The 21,570-nt window shown below is 41.1% G+C and overlaps 1 protein-coding gene across 1 annotated transcript in view; it reads left to right on the top strand.

The window, feature by feature from the left end:
* The window catches only part of RP1 (RP1 axonemal microtubule associated), a 129,400-nt gene that overhangs the window by 13,636 nt on the left and 94,194 nt on the right, over positions 1–21,570 (top strand). Inside the window, exon 3 of the mRNA XM_040972561.1 lies at positions 20,374–20,537. Within this exon, the coding sequence (XP_040828495.1) occupies positions 20,374–20,537 (164 nt within the window). The remainder of the gene's footprint in view (positions 1–20,373; positions 20,538–21,570) is intronic.

Here is a 21,570-nt window from a genome sequence, read left to right as displayed (position 1 = left end):
CCAGCTATCATTGATAGGTGCTATAGCTCAGTTCTATCCAGTCTGTTCCATCCCTGGTTTTCATGCAAAATGATAGGTGTTATAACCTAGCTCAACATGGTCTGCTCTTCATTCTGGCTCTTGCATATACCCGGGTTGCTAAGGTTTGAGCTGCCGGGTCCACTCCCAGAACCAGCCCATACACTTGCTGACCAATGGAGCAGCCTTATCTGGCCTGACCAAAACCCAACACTGATTCACATGCTCATCAGCAGGAACTATAACCCACCAGGGGATTCCCCATGTTCCCCCGCTGGGCCACTCCAAATTCTGATCTCACATGTGTCAGCAGGTGCGAGGCCCTTACCAGCATAGTCTACTCCCTCTGTCTTGGACTTTGTGTGGTCTAGTGTATGCTCTGATCCAGCCCACCCCAGACTCTATTCATGGATGTGCTTATGGGTGCTACAGCCGGAAGCAGCCTGGCCTGTTCCCAACCCCAGTGCCTAAGTGTGTCTGGGGGTCCCATGGTCATATCTGGCTCAGCCCATCACTATCACAGCTCTTGAGCAAACGAGCAGATACTGTACTTCCACAGGGTTGTGCCCACATAACTGCCTCCGTTCCCGAATCTGCTCCTAGACCTGGTTTTCTTGTATGATGGTCAGTGTCATGGCCATTACCCATTACCCATTCCTTGTTCTGACACTGGTGGAAACTGTGGTCGAGTCCCACTAGGCAGACTCCAGGCTTAACTTTAGTGTGTGCTGGTGGGTGGTTGTCAGTGGTGTTCAGTGCTAATTAGTCCAGCTCAGGACTTCCATGTGGATGGGTCATCTGACTCAGAAAGTTCCTCTAGCTTCCCTCCTTCAAACTGCTTGGCCTCAGCCCCCTGGCTTATCTTTCTATCCAGCTGGGACTCAGGCATGTTAATGAGATCACAAGCCTAGACCACCAGCACACCATGCCAGCATGCCAGCTTGGGGCCCTAACAGCCCTTACCCCTCTCCCTATTCATCTACCTGGCACCCAAATATGTTGGGGGAGTTTCCAGACATGCTCTGCTCCACTGGCCCCCAGCCTGAGTCCTCAGGCCCTCTGAGACTGGCTAAGCACCAACTCAGTAAAAGAATGTCAATATAACTCTTAAATCCATAACAAATTATTAACTGCTGGGCCTTGTGTGATAGCCTAGAGGCTAAAGTCCTTGAAATTGCTGGGATCCCATATGGGTGCTGGTTCTAATCCCAGCATCCCTGCTTCCCATTAAGCTCCCTGCTGGTGGCATGGGAAAGCAGTTGAGGACAGCCCAAAGCTTTGAGACTCTGCATCTGTGTTGGAGACCTGGAAGAGACTCCTGACTCCTGGCTTCAGATTGGCTCAGCTCCAGCTCTTTCTTCTCCTCTCTGTATATCTGCCTTTCCACCAAAATAAATAAATCTTTAAAAAAGTGACTAACTGCTATTTTAAAAACTAAAGGCTATCTCTACATAGAGTATGCCTTTAAAAAAAATATCGTATGAGATGCCCTCTTTTGATTGAAATAGGGAGGTTATTATGTAAACTTCTGCAGTGAGTAATGAAAAATTGTAGTGAAACGAAAAGGGACATAGTTTTGGACAAATAAGAAAGGGGAAGAATTGATACTTATGTGATTAATAAATCTTCTAAAGCAACAATTATGTGACTTATATACCAAGAACAGAATAAATCTGTAACTCTCCCTGTTACAGATTTACTCTGTATACATTTTCCTCAGAAAGACACTGTGAATTTGGCTTTGTTATTTTTCCCTTTTTTTGTGATAGGCTAGATAACTTAGGAGAAGGGAGATAAAATACTTTCATCACTTATGTATAAAGGGTGTGTCAGAATATGAACATAGAGATCGAAGATAGCTGACTGGGGAGAAACCACACTGACCTCAGCCATGGACAGATAACCAGGACAACAGAAGAGGACCAGGAGTCTGCAAATGTTTAGTGGAGAACAGAACAGAGACCCCATGAAGTGGCAAAATGAGGGGACACAGCTTCTAGCCACTTGCCACATGGCACTTCTGCATCTACCTGGCTGGCACCCAGTTTGAACTTGACGTGCTATGAGGCACAGTGAGAGGAGGCTGACACAGCTTTGGTCCCTGGTGGTTTTATGGTTTTGACTGGGGGAGAGTTCCATGCTTCTCACAGGCTTTGAGTTAAGCCTGGAGCACTGACAGAGGTTAAGTGGCTACTTTTCCCTTTGAAGCAAGATGCTACTGCTCTTTCTCTTATCCCCACCAAAGGACCAGACTCAACTGAGTGAAGTGAAGTTGCAACCATTCTCTGCCCTGAATTGGGGGAAGTGACAGCTTGCAAGGCAGAGAGTAAGTCCCCTGCACATGTGACTGTGAGAGTTATTGGGCATAGATCATGGAGTCATAAGGATGTGGGTTGTGGCCGGATTCCCTGTGTACCTGTGTGGTGCACAGGAATAGCTCCCTGTACACTGGGGACATCTAATGGAGGGTGCAGGGGATGCACCATAAAGTAGGTGTTCTGCATAATACAGGTGCCTGGGTGGGTGAAGTGTGCATACAATCATGGCTACAAATCTATCAGTTCACTTTGGCACACGAAGGGCTAGGATTATGAGCCAACTCACTTCCTGCTCCTGCCCCTGGTTGTAGCCACAGATGCCACATCATGCTCCACTTGAGCTTAACTCTGGTCTCTTGCCCTACGCAGAAGTACTGGCCAGAGCTCCAGGCTCACATCAGCACACAGTTGTGGAAATCCAGTGTAAGTCATAGGGACCACTGAACTAGACACATTTCTCAGAATAAAGCCTTCATCGCCCAAAAGTGAAACAAAGCATCCCCATGGAGGTACCAAATGATCCCGCAGAGACATCAAAACTAACGCGGAAACAAAAAAGCATGAACAAGGTAGGCAACATGACTTTTCAAAAGGTATATAATAATACATTAATTTTGGATTGAGAAGAAGGGAAGATTGACAAAAATATCAGAAAATGAATATAAAATAAACAGAAATTTATACATGGCATGGATGAGAAATTCTTTGGAGAAATACTGAAGAAAAATTACACAAAAATGTTGGAAGTGAAATATTTAATAAGTCAAGTAAAAATGTAGTGGAAGTTCTGAACCGGCTGGTGAGGCAGAAGAAAGAATATCTGATATAGAAGCCAGTTCTTTTGGAATATCTGTCAGTCAAAAAGTACTAAACACAATGTTCAAGATACAGGGTATGGCATTAGTTGACCAGATGTGCAATGTTTGGGAGTTCCTGAAGATATCTGAGAGAATAGCAGCAACTTTTCAAATTAGTAGAAGCATATTAATGTTAGGCTACAGGTGGTGCATAGAGCTCCAAATATCATGGTCACAAAAGGAGTCTCACCATAACACATTATAGTGTAACTTTAAAAAGTAAAACATAAGGAAAATATCTAAAATATACACGGCAGAGAAACCAGATCACTTTTAAGAGATTTCTCACCAGGTTACTAGTAGTTTCCTCAGAAAACTAGTGGTTTCCTATGAAAAATCTATAGCCTAGGAGAAAATAAAAAAAAATATATATATGAGTCTAAGCAATACAATAAAAAAATGCCAATCTAGAATACTTTGTCCAACAAAGCTCTCTTTTCACAAATGATGTAACATAAGAAAAAACTAAAAAAAATTGTGACCATGCTTATAAGGAATACTAAGGGATGTGCTATACACAGAAACAGAAAAGGACTTTTAGCATCATGAAAGAATGTGAGAGCAGAAAATAACCCAGTAAAAGAATTAAGGAGACTTAATATTTGTAAAAAAAATGCAGGAACAAGTTGTTACTTATCAACAGTACTTATATATATAATACTTATATATACATAATAATACATAAAATATATGATTTTTAATAATCAATAAATGGACTAAGTTCTCCGTTATCTCCATTAAAAGATGCAGATTGACTGAGTGGATTTAAAAATAATCACCACCACCACACTCCCTATAAGGAACACACATTTCTCAATAAAGATGCTCACAGATAGAAAGTGAAAAGATGGTAAAGGTATTTCACACAAATGGAAATAATACAATGAGCATGGATCACTGTACGCCTAGATCAACTCGACTTTAAGACACAAACTAAAAAAGCTCATTATGGGGGTTAAGGAATGAGTTTTGTAAGGCAAATGGACAATAGTAATTATGTTAAGTACCTGACTTTATGGCACCAATTTTATTTATTTATTTATTTTTATTTATTTATTTATTTATTTAAAGATTCTTTTTTTTGGTTTTATTTTTTTCTTTTTATTATTATTATTATTTATTATTATTATTATTATTTTATTACATTGCATCATGAGACACAGTTTTACAGGCACTGGGATTCCCCCCTCCCCTCCCCAAAACCCGCTCCCCCCCCCCATGGTGGATTCTTCCATCTTGTTTAGAGCCTTACAATTTTACAATTCTTTGATGTAGATCAGAAGCAGTCTACTCATATTGATTATTGATTCCTTGATTACTTCACAATATCTTATTGCATGAGATACAGGTTGTTTGGGGTTGAAATAATATTACTGTTTCAGATTGACATCAATTCATAACAACCACATCAACAACAACACCAACAACATTGACAACAAAGTATATCACCCTGAAAAAAAGTAACACCACTGAATAGCCAACACATGCATGACAAAAAGGAAACACAGAAGTCTCTCGGGAAAAATGGTGCCATCATATACTTCATAAGCACATGATGAATTCTACTAGAGAATAGAGATTATTTGGAAGCAACCAAACTGAAGTAAAAACATCAAAAAACCAGCATAGATTGGACTGTTGGAGTTACCCTTTCCATGTTGGCTTCCTTATATGAGAGAGAATATATGGTATTTGTTCTTTTGTGATTGACTCATTTCACTCAGCATAATGGTTTCTAGTTGGGACCACCTGGTTGTAAATAGAATAATTTTGTTTTTCTTAATAGCTGCATAATATTCCATGGAGTAGATATACCACAGTTTCTTTAACCACTCTTCCTTGGACGCACATCTGGTTTGCTTCCACGTCTTTGCAATTGTAGATTGTGCTGCTATAAATATAGAATTACAGATCCCCTTCTCACAGGCAGATTTCACTCCTTTTGGGAATATTCCTAGGAGCGGGATAGCTGGGTCATATGGCAGGTTTATTTGCAATTTTCCCAGCACTCTCCATACTAATTTCCATAGTGGTTGTACTAGCCTACACTCCCACCAGCAGTGAAGGAGGGTACCTTTCTCCCCACATCCACGCCAGCAGGTGTTGTTATTCGAGTTCTGGGTGCAGGCCAGCCTCACTGGAGTTAGGTGGTACCTCAACGTGGTTTTCATTTGTATCTCTCTGATGGCTAGGGAGCCTGAGCATCTTTTCATATGTATGGCACCAATTTTAATAAAACAAGTATTAGTGGATCCTAAAGAGGATCTATTCCATTGCAATAATAACAATGGGGAACTTGAATATTTCACTTTTATCAATGGAATAATCACTCAGAACAAAAAAAATCAATAAACAAACAACATAACTAGTCTACCCTATAATACTATGTATATCAAATTGATCTGATACCTATTGAACATTTCATTGTGGAGCTGCAGAATATACATTCTTGTTATCAGCACATGGAATATTCTCTAGGTAGAGCATATACTGTATCATAAATGTCAACAGATTCACAGGAATCAGTGAAGTGAAGAGACAACCAACAGGTTGGGGAAAAATATTTGTAAAATGTTAAGAAATTCAGGGAAACAGCAAAACAACCTGGTTAAGATATGGGAAAAGTAGGCATGGTGCAATAGCGTAGTGGTCAAAGTCCTCATCTTGAACGTGCTGGGATTCCATATGGGTGCCAGCTCTAATCCCGGTGGTTCTGCTTTTCATCCAGCTCCCTGGTGGTGGCCTGGGAAAGCAGTTGAGGACGGCCCAAAGCCTTGGGACCCTGCACCCGTGTGGGGGACCTGGAGGAAGCTTCTTGCTTTGGATTGGCTCAGCTCCAGCCTGTGCGGCTGCTTGGGGAGTGAACCATAGGATGGAAGATCTTCCTCTCTGTCTCTCTGCCTTTCCAGTAAAAAAAAAAAAAAGTAAATAAATAAACAAAAGAAATGGGAAAATACACGAACAGGCATTTTTCAAAGGAGTAAAGACAAATGGCCAAGAGACACAGGTAAAAATGCTCCAGATCACTAGCCACCAGAGAAATGTCAATAAAAAGGACAAGTAATCACCTCACACAAGTTAGAATGCTGTCATCTACTCCTCTCTCCACTCCTAGCCAAGAAAGCTAGTATACTGTTAGTGGGAATGTAAATTGGCACAGGTATAATGGAATTAATACAGAGATTCCTTGGGATACTAGAAATAGATCAGCCTTATGAGCCATCCGTCCCACTTCTGGAAATACATTCTAAAGAAAATAATGCATTTGAGTTACTCGCACTCCTGTATTTATAGATGTTCAATTCACAATAGCTAAGATTAGAATCATCCTAGGTGTCCATCACCTGGTAACTGAATACAGAGACTGTAGTATCTTTATGAGATGAAATATTATTAAGGTACAAAAATAATGAAACCCTGACATTTGCAGCAAAATGGATGCAGCAGGAGAGCAGTTGTGTTTCATACATTAAGGAAAAGAAGTAGAGCGAGTGGAAAAGTGATAACTTTTGGGGTACTAGTAATGTTTTTTTCTTAATTTGGATGTTGGTTAGGCCCATGATGACAAACAACAACAACAACAACAACAACTCATGGAGTATACGTACATATTTTAATGACACTTTTTAAAAAAAAGATGCATTTATTTTATTGGAAAGTCAGATATACAGAGGAGGAGAGACAGAGAAGATCTTCCATCTAGTGATTCCCTCCTCAAGTGGCCGCAATGGCCAGAACTGCACTGATTAAGCAGGGAGCTAGATGGGAATTAGTTCAGTTGGGATTAGAACCAGTGCCCATATGGGATCCTGGTGAGTGGAAGGCAAGGACTGCTAGGCTACTGCGCTGGGCCCTAATGACATGTTTTAAAAGGAGTTTGAATCTTTTTTTTTGGTACTTGGAAAAATCTGCTCTTTTTCTTAGTTGTTTTAGAGAAAGAAGAGGTAAAACATTTAATCACTCGTACCTTAGGAAAGAGAGATGAGAAATATATATTTTAAGCAAGGGAAGTGTGATATTTCGATATATTAAGGAGATTGAGAGATAGCTTAACACAGCCAGGAACTTTAGAAAACTATAATATGTAGTGTTTTTTTGAAAATAATATTTCAAACAATATTCTGGGTGATCCAGATAATATTGCAAAAAAAAATTGCAATTATAGTTGTGAATCAGCAATATATAATGATGCAATCTACTTTTTATTTAAAATTATCTTGTTCATGACATCAGAGGCTGTATATTATTTATATTCATGTACTAACATATTATTGGGACAGGGCACATACCTATTACATGTGTGTTGCATGGGTTTGAAGCACTTTTGAAGGCATTTATTATTATTATTTTTTAACATTTTGTTAACTTCCAATTTTTAAAAAAAAATTATTTTTATTATTATTATTTTTTTTATTGGAAAGGCGGATATACAGAGAGGAGAGACAGAGAGGAAGAACTTCCGTCCAATGATTCACTCCCCAAGTGAGCCGCAACGGCCGGTGCTATGCCGATCCGAAGCCAGGAGACTCTTCCGGGTCTCCCATGCGGGTGCAGGGTCCCAAAGCTTTGGGCCGTCCTCGACTGCTTTCCCGGGCCACAGGCAGGGAGCTGGAAGGGAAGCGGGGCTGCCGGGATTAGAACCGGCGCCCATATGGGATCCCGGGCGTGCAAGGCGAGGACTTAACCACTTGTGCCACCGCGCCGGGCCCTTAACTTCCAATTTTTACATGTAGATAAGATATGGAAAAACTCAGGGCTAAAGTTTGAACTTTACCCTTTGTTGTGTCTTGTAAAGCAGTGTTTCAGTAACCTTTAAAAGTATCTGCGAAGGCAATTTTTTTCTTCTAAGCATTCCAATGATATTTTCATTCTCATAAACTCTACTTTGAAAAGATCTCGTAGCCCTGAAATTGAGTAGAGTAAATGAATCTTTAGAAAAACACCATAGCAATGCTCCTCAATTTATGGGCGCTCACCCTGACAGATCCGCTGTGAATCCAAGACGCTGTGTGTCAGAACTGTGCCAGGGACAGCTGACATAACTCCCGACACAGTACGCGTAACCAGTCGTTTACACAACCACACGCAGAAGGTTGTTTGCTGTCCTGAGTGGTGTTGTCCCGGAGCTGTGCTTGCAGCCCAGGATTACAACATAGGAATACACGTGACTCTCCAGGGAGAGGACCCAAATTCAGATTCTGAAAAATTATTTCTTCTGAATGATATTGCTGAATTAAATCTCTTCGAAACTATATCCACAACATTGTAAAGGCAAAATGTCATTAATCAAGTCATTACAAGTTGAAGATTGTACAGTCAGCCCTTAGGATCTGTCCATGGGTTCCACATCAGCAGATTCAGTCAACCCGAGACGGAAGATGTTTTCTGACAAGTAATTCCAGTGAGTTTCCAAGAGCAAAACCTTGAATGTGCCATGTGCCAAGCGCTCTGCTCAAGCCAGGCGAACGGAGCACTGTGTCGGCTCACCCTGCGCTGTGACAGTCCTCTGGACAGGATTTCACATATTTCGTGCATCCTCAGTATCTCTCTAGAACAGTTCTTCGAGCTCCCCGCCTCTGATGTCTTCTGTGTTCTTCAGTGGAGTTTATTATAGTTGTGTCTGTGCTGAATACGTATATTTTTCCTATTCCCTAAACCATACAATATCGTGTCTATGCAGTATGCATTGTATTAGGCATTACAAATAATTTAGAAATGGTGCAGAGTGTATAGGATTAGTATTTGCATAAGAACAACATGCTTGTCATGCACAAATACTAGGCCTTTTTATGTAAAGAACTTGAGCATCTTTGGGTTTTGGTTTCTGCAAAGGTTCTGGGATAATTATCTGATACTGAGGAACAGCTTTAGGGTCTCAGGATCTTATCTCAAGGTAGAGTGATGAAATGATTGTATATGTCCACCAGGTGGCAGCTGTGCTATGTATTTTTGTCAGAGGCTTGTGTGACTAAAGCAAGTGGTTAATTCTAGGCCCAGTCTCTGGGCTACCTGCGTGCACTTCAAAGAATACCAACGACCTAACCGTACAGGCACCTCTTGAGCACTAAATCCAGACTTTAAATGATTTCAGAATTAAATGGTATACACCAAGAGCAACAAGGAATTGATGTTTAAAACAGAGGGATACAAAGGGAGTGAAAATTCAGCTTGGGAAGAAAGGGATTCATGTAAGGATTTTAATACAGGTGGAAACCAAGTTGATAGTTATTGACTGAATTAATATGAATAATTAAAAAAATGATTCATTTATTTTTCTTGAAAAGTCGGATTTTCAGAGAGAAGGAGAGGCACAGAGGAAGATACTCCATCCAGGTGAATGCAATGGACGGAGCTGAGCTGATCTGAGGTCAGGAACTTTTTTTTCTGGATCTCCCATGCTGGTACAGGATCCCAAGGTTTTGGGCTGTCTTCTGATGCCATCCTAAGCCACAAGCAAGGAGTTAGATGAGAAATAGGGCAGCTGGGACACAAACTGGTGTCCATATGGGATCCCGGCACAGTCAAGGCAGGGGGGGGGGGGGGGGGGGGGGGGGGGGGGGGGGGGGGGGGGGGGGGGGGGGGGGGGGGGGGGGGGGGGGGGTAGTGTGGTGGGGGTGTGATGGTTTGGGGGGGGGGTCTTATGTGGTGGGTTGGATGGGTTGTGGTGGTGTGGGGGTTTATTTTTTGTTTTGGGGGTGAGTGGGTGGTTTTATGTGTTTATGGGATGGTAGGTGGTTTTTGTGTGTTGTTTTGAGTTTGAGGGAGGGGTTGATAGGTAGGGGTGGGGTTGTATATGAGGCAGTATTTTGTTGATTATTTGTTAGGGATGTTTGATTATTTCTTTGTGTTGTTTGGTTGTTGAGGGTTTTGAGGGTGGTATGTTTTTGAGAAAGTGTGGGGGGTTTTGAGTGATGTGTTTTCTCTTGTGTTTTTTTGGTGGGTGTTTATGGGATGAAGGGGATTTGGGGGGGGAGGAACACACACATTGGTGGTGGGTAGGGGTGGTGGGGGTTTGTGTTTTTTGTGTGTTTGTTATAGTTGGTTGGAGGGGTTTTGGGTTTGGGAAAGTGATGGGGGGGGGAGTGTGGAGTGTGTGGGGTGTGGTGTGGGTTTGGGGGGGGTTTTAATTGTATTTGGTTATTGGGGGTGTATTGTGCGGGGATTTTTGTCTGGGGTTTGAAGTGAGTGGGCGAGTGGGGATGTTTCTTTTTTTTTTGTGAACTTTAAAACAAGGCCTTCATATAATGTGTCCATCTTCACAGTGACCATCTCTGAGGAATGTTTATCATCCTGGAATTGTATATATGAAACACATGAAGTCTGTTTTCTTTATATTAATAAAAGTTTTAAAAATACAGCTTACTTAAACTGACCACAATCGAATCCAAACAGTAAGCCTCTCAGCCAGGTAATGTTATAGAGCACAGTAGGAAGGAGATTGAAGCATTCAAAGGTGAGTGAGAATCACTTGTATGTCTGCATTTTATCTTCATTAAGAGCCTTCGAATTTGTGCTATATGTACATATCTGCCATGAAATCATGAAATGACTGTTTAAGTGAGATTCCTGGGGCAGGTGTTTAGCTCAGTGACTTAAGTTGCTGCCTAGGATGCCCGCATCCCCACTTTTTAGTATTTGGGTTGACTTACGGCTCTTCTACTACATGTGAGAAAACGGATGATGTCTCAGGTGCTGGAGTTCCTACCACCCATACAGGGAGACCCAGATGAACGGCTGGATTTCTAGCTTTGTCCTGGCTCAGTCACGGCTGCTGAGTGCATTTGGGAACTGACCCCATAGATGGAGGATTTTCTCTTTTTTGCTCTCCTTTTCAAATAAGTAAACAAAAGTTAAACCAACCCCAAAGGGAAGCTGTAGATTGATTCTGTAACTTCTCAGGATAGCATAATGAGTTAGAATTGTTACGTAAAGTTTCAAATAAATATGGACTCATGCATTAAGATTACATGTTTGTGTGGTATTATATGATGTTTTCATATATGTATGCGTTGTTTAATGTCCAATAAAGGAAGCATAGTTTCTCTTCTCAAATATTTAACATTTCTTTGTAGCAAAAATATTCTCAGTCTTCTCTGGTTTTTAAAAGATTTTAATTCAGAGTAGCGTACTTTCATCATTAATTTACTTTTTTAGTTGCCAAGGACATTTAAGAAGGAAAAATTAATTTCACATAGATGTTACAAGATTGTGCATCTGATTGGCCTCTGAGGATGCTCACAGCCCTCAGTGCCCAGCCAACTTCTTTTAAAATGACTGTCATTCATAAAATTTTGTGCAAACTGAGCTTGCAGGGTGACCACTCAAGGTGCATATGGGTCAGTTGATGTTTGCGCCCACTTGATGCTGAGGGAAATGCTGTGAATATTGAAATAGCCATGAAGACCAAAGGTGTGGCCCTGAAGACCGTCATCAACATTTTGGCCATTTGTCAAAATGCACAGACAGGATATTACCTTTGCCTACCAGAGAGGGACAGAAAAAGAACATCCAGAGACTTTAAAGTTGGCGTTATCTGGCTACCTGTAAAAGGTCATGTAGGATTTATTGAAGAAAACTGCTCAGAATGATGCTTCTGAGCTGAAGGCAACCATGATGGGCCTGGGAACTGCTGATGACTCCCTCACGGAGAGTATCTGCTCAAGGATCCACAGAAAATGCAGGAGCTGCAAGAAATTAGTAAAAAAAAATCAACTGGCATATAAAGGAATACCAGTTAAACTCACAGGAGACCTCTCACAGGAAGCTACAGGCCAGAAGAGAATGGAACGTCATATTCCAGATTCTGTGGGCAAAAACTTGTCGGCCCAGAACAACGTACCCAGCAGACTTTCCTTTGTCTTTGAAAATGAAACAAAATTCTTCCACAGTGAAGAAAAGCTAAAAGAATATACCTCTTCCAATCCTGCCCCACAGAGGATACTTAAAGATGTTTTCTTCACAGAGAAAAGGAATAGTGTCCACCAAAACCGGAGGCAAATGTGAAGAACATCCCAGTAAAATAGCAGAAGACTAAATCAATTAACATTCCTATTGCCAAAATGACAAAACCAAATTACCACCTATTATATTAACCCTGAATGTGAATGGTTTAAACTCATCAATCAAATGTCATAGATTAGGAGACTGGATTAAAAAACAAAACCCATCTTCTGTTGTCTACAGGAGACATATCTCAACGACAAAGGTCAGCAGAAGCTATATCTCATGGATTTTGATTTTATCGTTAGCTTCATCTCTTCAATACTCTTTCTCATTAAATTCTTCACTGACTCATAGATCATACAGTAGCATCATTTTCTTCAGGAAGGTTCTTGATTTTTTTTTTTTATTTCTTCAGTGACACATGAGTCATTCAGTAGCATGTTTTTAAACTTCATGGTGTCGTTACTTTTTTTTTCTTCCTGTTGTTGATTTTGTTTTGTGGCTTTTCATTAAGAGGATTTATAGTAATAACTGTGTAATGGAGACTGTCATATCCATATGTGAAGATATAATGCAGTATGCATTTCTACTTTCAGATTAAAGAGGGACTCCCACTGAAACTGTTTACTATATCCTAACAGTAGGATGCTGGACTCTCTGCTACTGTCCATGCCTGCAATGATGGACATTATGAAGAACGATATTATAGTAATAATTCAGGGGAACTCAGTGTGTGGGGGCTGGGTACTTTGGGAGCGGGAGAGGGAAATCCCAGGGCCTATGGAACTGTATCATAACATGGTAATAATAATAAGCAAATAAGTAAAAAAAAATAAGAAAGAATATTTGCTAAGTTAGTGAACTCGGATTTTGAAGAAATAAAGATTAATTAAAAAAAAATTTTTTTTGGCTCTTCCTCATTACCCAATTGTACAGGCACGTCTACATCTCTCTCTTTTTTTTTTTTCTACAAAGCCCTCCACATCCTATTACCTGGCTCTGTTACTTTTCTAAACTGTTATAATACTACTACAAACAAGTGTGTTAATGTAACAGAATTTATTCACTGTAGCTGGCTAACTTGCTGAAACCAGGTTGTCATCAGGATTATTTCCTTCTGTGTGTTCTTAGGGACAATCTGTCTACTTGCATGGTTCTCCAAGATTCACGTGCTTTCTTGCAGTTTGTGACATTTCTGTTTGTAGATGTATTACTGCAATTTCTGCCTCTATCTTCACATGACATTTTCCCCATGTGTTTTTCTCTTTTGCATTGTATTGTACGATTTGAATTGTGTTGAATCCATTACATAGAGTGTTTTGTTAATCTTTATCTTAATTACATTTGCAAAGACTCTATTTCCAGAGAAGTCACATTTGTAACTAATGAGATGGGTTTGAACATAGCTTCTTTTAGGACACAATTCAATCCGTAACACTTATTGATGGACAGTTGAACTATTTTGATTTTGGGATATTGTGAACAGGACTGCTGTGATAATTCTTGTGTAAATACCTTTTTTCTGTATGTTTAATTTTTCAGGTAGATTACTGGAATGAGTTGCGAAGGTAGATGGAAAGTTTAACTTTATAAGAAATCAAAGCGCCTTGCCATTTTTGTGTTCTGTCTTGTTATGTATGGGAATCCTATTTGTCTGCATCTTTACCAAGGTCAATGGTTTCACTGTTTTTAGTTTTTATAAACAGTGCTTTGTCTTGCTGTGGTTTTGATTTACATTTCCATAATGAATAATGATACTGGGAATCCCTTTCTCTTTTCCTTTATTCTTCCAAATGGTGAATGTTAAAGCCTTTGAGTTCCTGGAAAAACCTCAGAAGTTGTCCTTGGCTTAACTTCATAATATTCTGTTGAAAATATTTTCTTTTCTGTTCCTGAGAGTTATGGCTCTGTGGTTTTATTGTACCATATTTTTCTGGTATTGGTATTAGAGTAATGTTCTTCTAATACAATGAGTTGAGTTTGTGCTGGACTGATTGTTCTTTTAAAAAAAAAGATATGATAGAAAACTCATAAGCAAACCCATTTGGAGCTAAATTAGTTTGTGAAAAAATGTTTTAAAATCTATCATTATTTTTAGAAGATACAGGATTTCTTCAGTTTTATATCCCATATTAATTCCCAGCTTTCATGAAGCTCTTTGCTCACTGCCTATACTCAGTTTTTCTGCAGTGCCATCAACAACTTGTTCAAATTATGACCTAACACAGATAGGAGTACTAAAAAGATTATTAGGATTTTTTTAACTAACTTTTTTCTCGTATTGTATTTCTGAAAATGCTGGCTTAGGTGCCCAATCAATTTATGAAATGTTCTGTCTCACTTGGTTCTTGGTTTCTACTTTACAAAAATTATGACATTATTTTAGTACATTTTCTTGTTTAATTTCTATTGCATTTTTTGGTCTTTTCTTAATATTTTTCTTGTTTTAATTTTTCGTATTTTGTTAGTTCTTCTGTAATCTGTATTTGCCTCACCAAAATCTTGCATTAAGAGTATTCTGATTGATGTTTTAAAAATATGTTTGCCTGGTTCAACCACAGGGTTTGGGTGAAAATAGCCCTCAGCAGTGTGGCGGCTGCTCAGTGTACCTGAGCCAGGTTGGGACTCTGGTCATGGCCACTGCTGCCACGTGGTGAGTGATTCCTGGACTGGCACTAGCCCAAGAGATTTCTCCCTTCATGATAACTATACCATGAGGGAATCTTGGGAACTGGATTAGGATTTGCCTCCACCCTGCTACCCTCACCTTGTGGCGGGAGGAACATGAGGGATGTTAGGCCACGGGGCATAGGGGAAGGGAACCCTCAGCAGTGTGGCGGCTGCTAAGGTGGGCCCAACCCTGTGGAAATACAAGTCTTGCTGATTAGCTTAAGAGTTAGGGTGGCACTGAGCCATTTTGTACTCAGTGCTTGGGACTCTGGCCATGGCCACTGCTGCCATGCAGTGAGCAATTCCTGGGCTTTGGGCAGCTAGCACGCCAAGTGGTGTGAGGCTTTGCCTGCTGGTCACTCAGTGGCAAGCTCTAAGGTTTTTGGGATATGTAATTGCTGCCTAGGAACATCCATGGATAGGGCCAATGTGCATTTAGGTGAGGGATGAATCCTGTGTGATTCCCAGTGACAGGGTCACTGAACTTGTGGGTAAGAGAGGGGACTGAGAACTGGTAGTTTTGAGGGGAGGGTCTGTTTGGGTCAGACTGATTCACCAGCCCAATAGGAGTCCTGATATAGGCTCTTAGTGCAGAACAACACTGACTGCCATATGCCAGACTACATGAAAGCTATGGCTGGGGGCCTATCTGGCAGGGCCAGATCCTAGTATCTGGCTGAATGTCAGAACAGGGGATGGGTCACATTAGGTAGGGTCATGACACTAACCAGCATGCGAGAGAACCACAATCTGGGGGTAGATTCTGTGAGGGATAGGTGGGCCCAACCCTGTGGAAATATGTCTTGCTAATTAGCTTAAGAGTTAGGGTGGTAACGGGATGAACTACGAGTGACCATGGAAGCCACTGACACACACAGGTGCTGGGGCTGGAAACAGGCTGAGCAGGTCCAGGCTGCAGCACCCACATGTGCATCCTAAAACAGTGTAGCACCTGCTGGAGCATATGAGATCAGGGAGTGGGCCAGGGAATGGGCCAAGTGGGGGAATCTTGAAAACTCCCTTATTGGGGTCACAGCTCACCCTGGTGAGCATGTGTTCCAGGCCTGGGTGTTGGCAGCCTGAGTATAGGAACTCCAACTGTTGGCTAATGTGTGGGTTGGTTTTGGATGGGGGTGGGCAAGACTGAGCCAACCTTACCTCACCGGCAAGAGCAGAAACCAGACTGGAGCACAGGTCAAGCTCTGCTAGACTGTCACACCTATCAGGTTGCATGAGCTTAGGATGGGAGCAGACAGAGCAGGGCCAGGTTCCAGCACCCACCAGCAAGTGATGGGACTTGGGGTAGGTTGAGTCAGGCCAGGCTACAGCCTCCAAAGGGAAAGGTCATGACATGTGAAAGACTAGGCCACTCTGGGTCACAGCAACCACTTCCAAGTACAAGATCTAAGGCTGGGAACAGATCTGGTTGGGGAGCTAAGGCTGGAATGGGAGCTGTGTTCTGGCCTGGACATGGCTGCAATATACTTTGGCAAAAGTGTGGACTAGGGCTGAGTGCTCCAGACGGGGCTAGACCCCAGCAGTCACTGGTGCTCATGAGGACTAGGATAGCTGTAAGACAGGCTAGGCTAGGTTTTTGTCCCTGCTGAGCTGGTTGTGAGCTGTGTCTGCATGTGGATCATGCTAGACTGGGCTGTAACACCCAACAATAATAACCAGCATGGGTTGAAGGCCAGTCAGGAAAGGCCATTGTTCTTGTTAGATCTGGAGGTGGACTGAGTAGGGCTGGCCTATGGACCAACATTTGTGCCTGACATCTGGCATTAGGAGAGGTTCTGACGGAAGAGCCTGGGAAACTTCTCTGTCAGGACACAGTCCCTGCAGGTGAGCACAGGAACCATGATAGGGAGCAGCCCAAATCAGGCCATGGAAAGGTATCCAGCAGCATACATATGGCATAGATTGAGGTAGACCAGGCAGGTCCAGTTCACATCACCTGCTGGTGAATCTGAGCACAAAAATAGAGTGTGGGTTGTGTCGGGTTTGGTCGCTACGCATACCAGTACACATAGGCTGGGCTGTAACCTCCAGCAGCGTGAGTTCGAATTGGGGGTGGGCTGTGCCAGGCCAGGCTGCCCCACCCATTGGCCAATGCTGAGGCAAACTGGCCATGCCATACTGGGTCACAGCATCCAACTAGCGCATGTAAGAGCCAGAAGGAGATGGGGCAAAGCTGGTAAGGGGATGTGGGGGACTCCCCTGCTGCATCACCACTCCTACAGGAGAGCTTGAGTTGGGATGGGGGCAGACCAGATCCAGCACAGCTACAACATCTGTTGGCCTCATGTGAGCTGGACCAGGCAAAAGTTATGCTGGGTTGACTGTTCCTACTGGTGGAAGTACAAGTCAGAGTGGGTGTGGGTTGGTTGGGTGCTGCTGAAGCAGCAGCTAGCAGATGTTAGCATAGGGGGCTAATTCTGTCAAGCCAAACTGCAGAACCAACTGGAGAATACATGACTCAGGAGTGGGAGTGGGCCCAGTAGAGAAACAGTGGGTACCTCCCTCCTGAGTTACCACTCAGTCGGGTAAGCATGAGAACCAGGTCTGGGGTAGGCATGGCTAGACAGAGTGGCACCCATCTGCAGGTGTATGGGCTGTAAAGTGGGGTTGGTTGGGTTGAGCTAGGGTTAAAGGCCCATTGACATGTGTGAGAGCTGAATGCGATGTGGGACAAACTGAACCAGTCTGCTGTACATGCTGGCAAGCACGGGAGCCAGGGCAGGAGGTGGGTCTGGAGAGGGTTATTGGGAGTCACCCCAACTAGGCTGTAGCTTTTATAGGCTTATGTGGCCAAGTGTGTGGTGGACAGGATTGGGATGGTCTCCAACACCCATTAGTTTGTGTAGAAGACAGGGTTGGAGACAGAAATAACCCAGCAATCGTAACCACCAGCATATGTGTAGGCTGATGGGGTAATGGACTGTGCTGGGCCCTGTACTGGCAAGCACACCCAAGATCTGGGATCACTTCAGATGACATTTCTTTGGGTATCCCCCCAATCGACCCACCAGACTTAGAACCCCAACCATGAAGATAATTGTAGGTTCCATGGTCTGAGTGCAAGTGTCAAAGCTGAACCTCCTCAGTGGTTCAGACGGAGCAGTGGACAGCATATCCAGGTGTACATGGAGGATATGACAGTCCATCGGAACCTGCAGAGGACACCTAGTACCACAACATAGGATGGGGGACAGAACAAATTGATCAACCACCCTAGCCATGTGTTGGCAGTGAAAATCTTCGCAAGTGGAGACATTTAGGTGGACTCTGTCAGCTAGTGGATTCTGAAGAGATTTCATCGTGCTTGGAGTGGTAAGATTGGCAGCAATTCAGAACAGTTGAACTATCGAAACCAGTTGAGCAGTGCCCTCAGAGCATGCCCCACATCAGGGACCCTGGGAAGGGTTGGTGTGGATTTTTCCTTTGTCTCTCCCCTTCCCCCAGATACAGGAAAAATAAAAAGAATGTGGAAACAATGGTTTTACCCCCTTTCCTGTAGGCCTTGAATCTTTGGGCTCTAATCACCTGTGTAAAGAACATCATAATATATGTGTATATCTGTGTTGGCCTGTTACCCAGGTAAATTGGAAACTGATGTAGGATAAAGACATCGTCATGTATTTTTCTTCTATTTCTCCAGTGATACTGGACACCTGATATAAATCTAGTGACATGCTACATTTCGGTTGATTGAAGTGTAAGTTAGAAACAAAAATATGAATCTTTAGATTTTATTACTGCCTTAAGGGTATTCTCTTATAAGGCTAACATTTTAAATTTCATGACAGAGGTACAGAACTACATAGAAAACATTTATTTCATTGTTTTATTTTTATTTCTATACAAACATCTTTTGTCTTTCTCCTTCTTGGATGCTGGAAAATGTAATTTTTTCCCTATTGATTTGGTCCTTGCACTTTTAGCAAGTATTGATTCTTCTCTGAACTCTGTTGCTGCATTTCTAAGAGAACAGAATCTGTTTATTTCATTTTATTTTTGAAAAAAAAAGAAAAAAACCTACCCATATACCAACTATTCTTGAGAGAACAGTTGGAATTTCCCTAGCTCCGTAGTTTGTAAGCGTAATTTAATTGCATTTGCTGTTGTTAACAGTAGCTTATCAATCGCTACTGATTTTTGAAAATATGTTTTTATTTACTGATTGCCTATCAAGATGATTTGGCATCTTAATATGGCTTTTTTACAGTATGTTGTTCACATTAAATAGAGTTTTCTGTTTTAAAGCAGATTTTTTACAATCACATATTAACTTAACATGCACTTATTGTACCATGTAAGTGTATTTTAAATTTAGAATGTAATCATTTGAATAATGAAAATGACAAATATACTTAAGCTTACGCTTGTGAGAGATGAAATCACAGTTCAATTAGTAAATTGTCAAGTGTATAAATTGAATTTTGTTGCCTGGTATTTTTACTTCTTTTTTATAATTTTTTAAAAAAGATTTATTTATTTTTATTGGAAAGGCAGATGTACAGAGAGGAGGAGAGACAGAGAGGAAGATCTGTCCAATGGTTCACTCCCCAAGTGGCCACAACGGCTAGAGCTGAGCCGATCCGAAGTCAGGAGCCAGGAACTCTTCTGGGTCTCCCATGTGAGTGCAGGGTCCCAAAGCTTTGGGCCGTCCTTGACTGCCGTCCCAGGCCACAAGCAGGGAGCTGGATGGGAAGTGGGGCTGCCGAGATTAGAACCGGCAACCGTATGGGACCCTGGTGCGTGCAAGGTGAGGACTTTAACCACTACGCTATTGTGCCGGGCCCATACTTCTTTTGTATAATTTTGAGTGTGTTCCTTAATTTCTCATTACTTCATTTGTCTTATACATCAACTTTTTGATGTTTACTCCAATGAAACAGCAAAGTTAAATTGAAACATAGGAAATTATATCAAAGTACTATCAATACATCATGTTTGGTTAATCTCAGTTATATTCACAATAAAACCTTTATTCATTTCTCAACTACTTTATTTGTTGATGGCAGAAACATAATTTATTCAGTAGTTTTTAAACTTAAGTTATTTCATGTATCAATTGGCAATATGGTAAAAAAGAAGAGATTGTATCAGATATTTCTCAGTTTCCTTTCAGCTCATGATTCTGAACCAGTCATATCAATTATTACATAAGTTTTAATTTTAGAAAACAAAAATCTGAAGTTAAGAAATCTAAAAAGCATAATTCTTAATACATCTATTACATGTTAGAGCTAAGAATATTGGAGACATTGTTAAAATACTTGGCATTTTACAGTGTATAGTGACTGTCAGTATTCAGGCATGACCAACTATAGTAGGACAAGTATATGTGGAGTTTTACTTGCAGCAGTCTTTTACAGGCACATTGTAGCACATAGTAAATTATTGAATATTTATAAATCAAGTCTTATATCTGTAGTGTTTATTCTGTGGCATTTCCCCAGAGGAGATGAAGAACTTACGCTTATCTCCACTCAGTGGATGATCTGCTGCCTCAAGTTTGTTTCTACAAGCTGCAATAATGTTTTGGGTAATTTATGTTTCTACAGGTGGTAACTGGAAAATTTCCATAATCACCAGTGACTTGCCAAATGCAGGAACTAGCTCTCAGATTTATATTGTAATGTATGGACAACATAGAAGTTCAGCTCCCATATATCTTTATGGAACAGATGGGGATCGATTTCAGAATGGCTATGAAGACACTTTTACTGTAAGTAACAAAACCAAGTAAAACCCGTTATTGTAAGTGGTTTGCAGCTTGTAAATGTGTTAGAATGAATGCAATCAATCAATCTGAGCTCTTTTTATTGTAACAGTATTTGACCTTGTAGAAGATCAGTCATATCTAATACATAGCATTTTTGTAAGTCATAATAGTTTTTGATCAAGTAGATTTAATACAAACAGGTCTGAAATATGTGAAGGTATGAAATATGGGAATCGCGTGAAAGCAGTACTTGATGGTCAACATTTATTGATTTTATGTGGGTGGCTGTTAGCATCAAGGACTACATCTTTCTACATCTCCACAGATCATCTCAAAATCAAGATCAAAAGTTACAAAAGTATCACAAAGAAACGCTAACAAGTTGTAATAAGCTAGCAGTTGTTATCAAGTTACTAGACAATAGCCGGCCACATTGAGAGCGGGATCTACAAACAGAGGATATAAAGATGAAGCCGGAGAATTTAGTGCTGTGTTATCGAAGTCAGAAATACTAATGTAAACATGATTTGAAGTAGGTCGAGAATGTAGCATTTTATTATTTAAAATGTTCATTTTCTTTGTTTAAAGATTAATTCATTTTACTTGGATTTATTGTAATATTTTACTTGGAGTAGTGTATATTGTAAGTGCTTGGTACTGTTTATTGAATGGTTATCTGCATGCATATAATGGTTGGTCTTCTTGCGGATACAAAATAACAATAAGTTTTTTTTTTTAACTTTGTTTTCTCTGAGATGTCCACTTCCGTGGATTTTGAGTCTTTGCTTAACTGTAATCTGTGAACATAGTCCTCATATCACACAGGACAGGCTGAATCATTGGGAACCCATGTTCCCATTAGATCACTTTAAATTGACTTTTCTTTATTTTCTATGTGGGTTAATATTTAAAAAATCTTTTGGGGTCAGCATCGTGGCATAGCATCCTAATCCTTCATCTGCAGGGTCAGTATTCCATATGGATGCAGATTTATGTCCTGGCTGCTTTACTTGCAATCCGGCTCTCTGCTTGTGGC

The sequence above is a fragment of the Ochotona curzoniae genome, unplaced genomic scaffold (assembly GCF_017591425.1).
Source record: "Ochotona curzoniae isolate NIBS_2020 unplaced genomic scaffold, NIBS_Ocur_1.0 contig_2318, whole genome shotgun sequence".
Taxonomy (NCBI): Eukaryota; Metazoa; Chordata; class Mammalia; order Lagomorpha; family Ochotonidae; genus Ochotona; species Ochotona curzoniae.
Note: the sequence above shows the minus strand (reverse complement) of the source record. Positions and strands in the feature narration are given on the sequence as shown.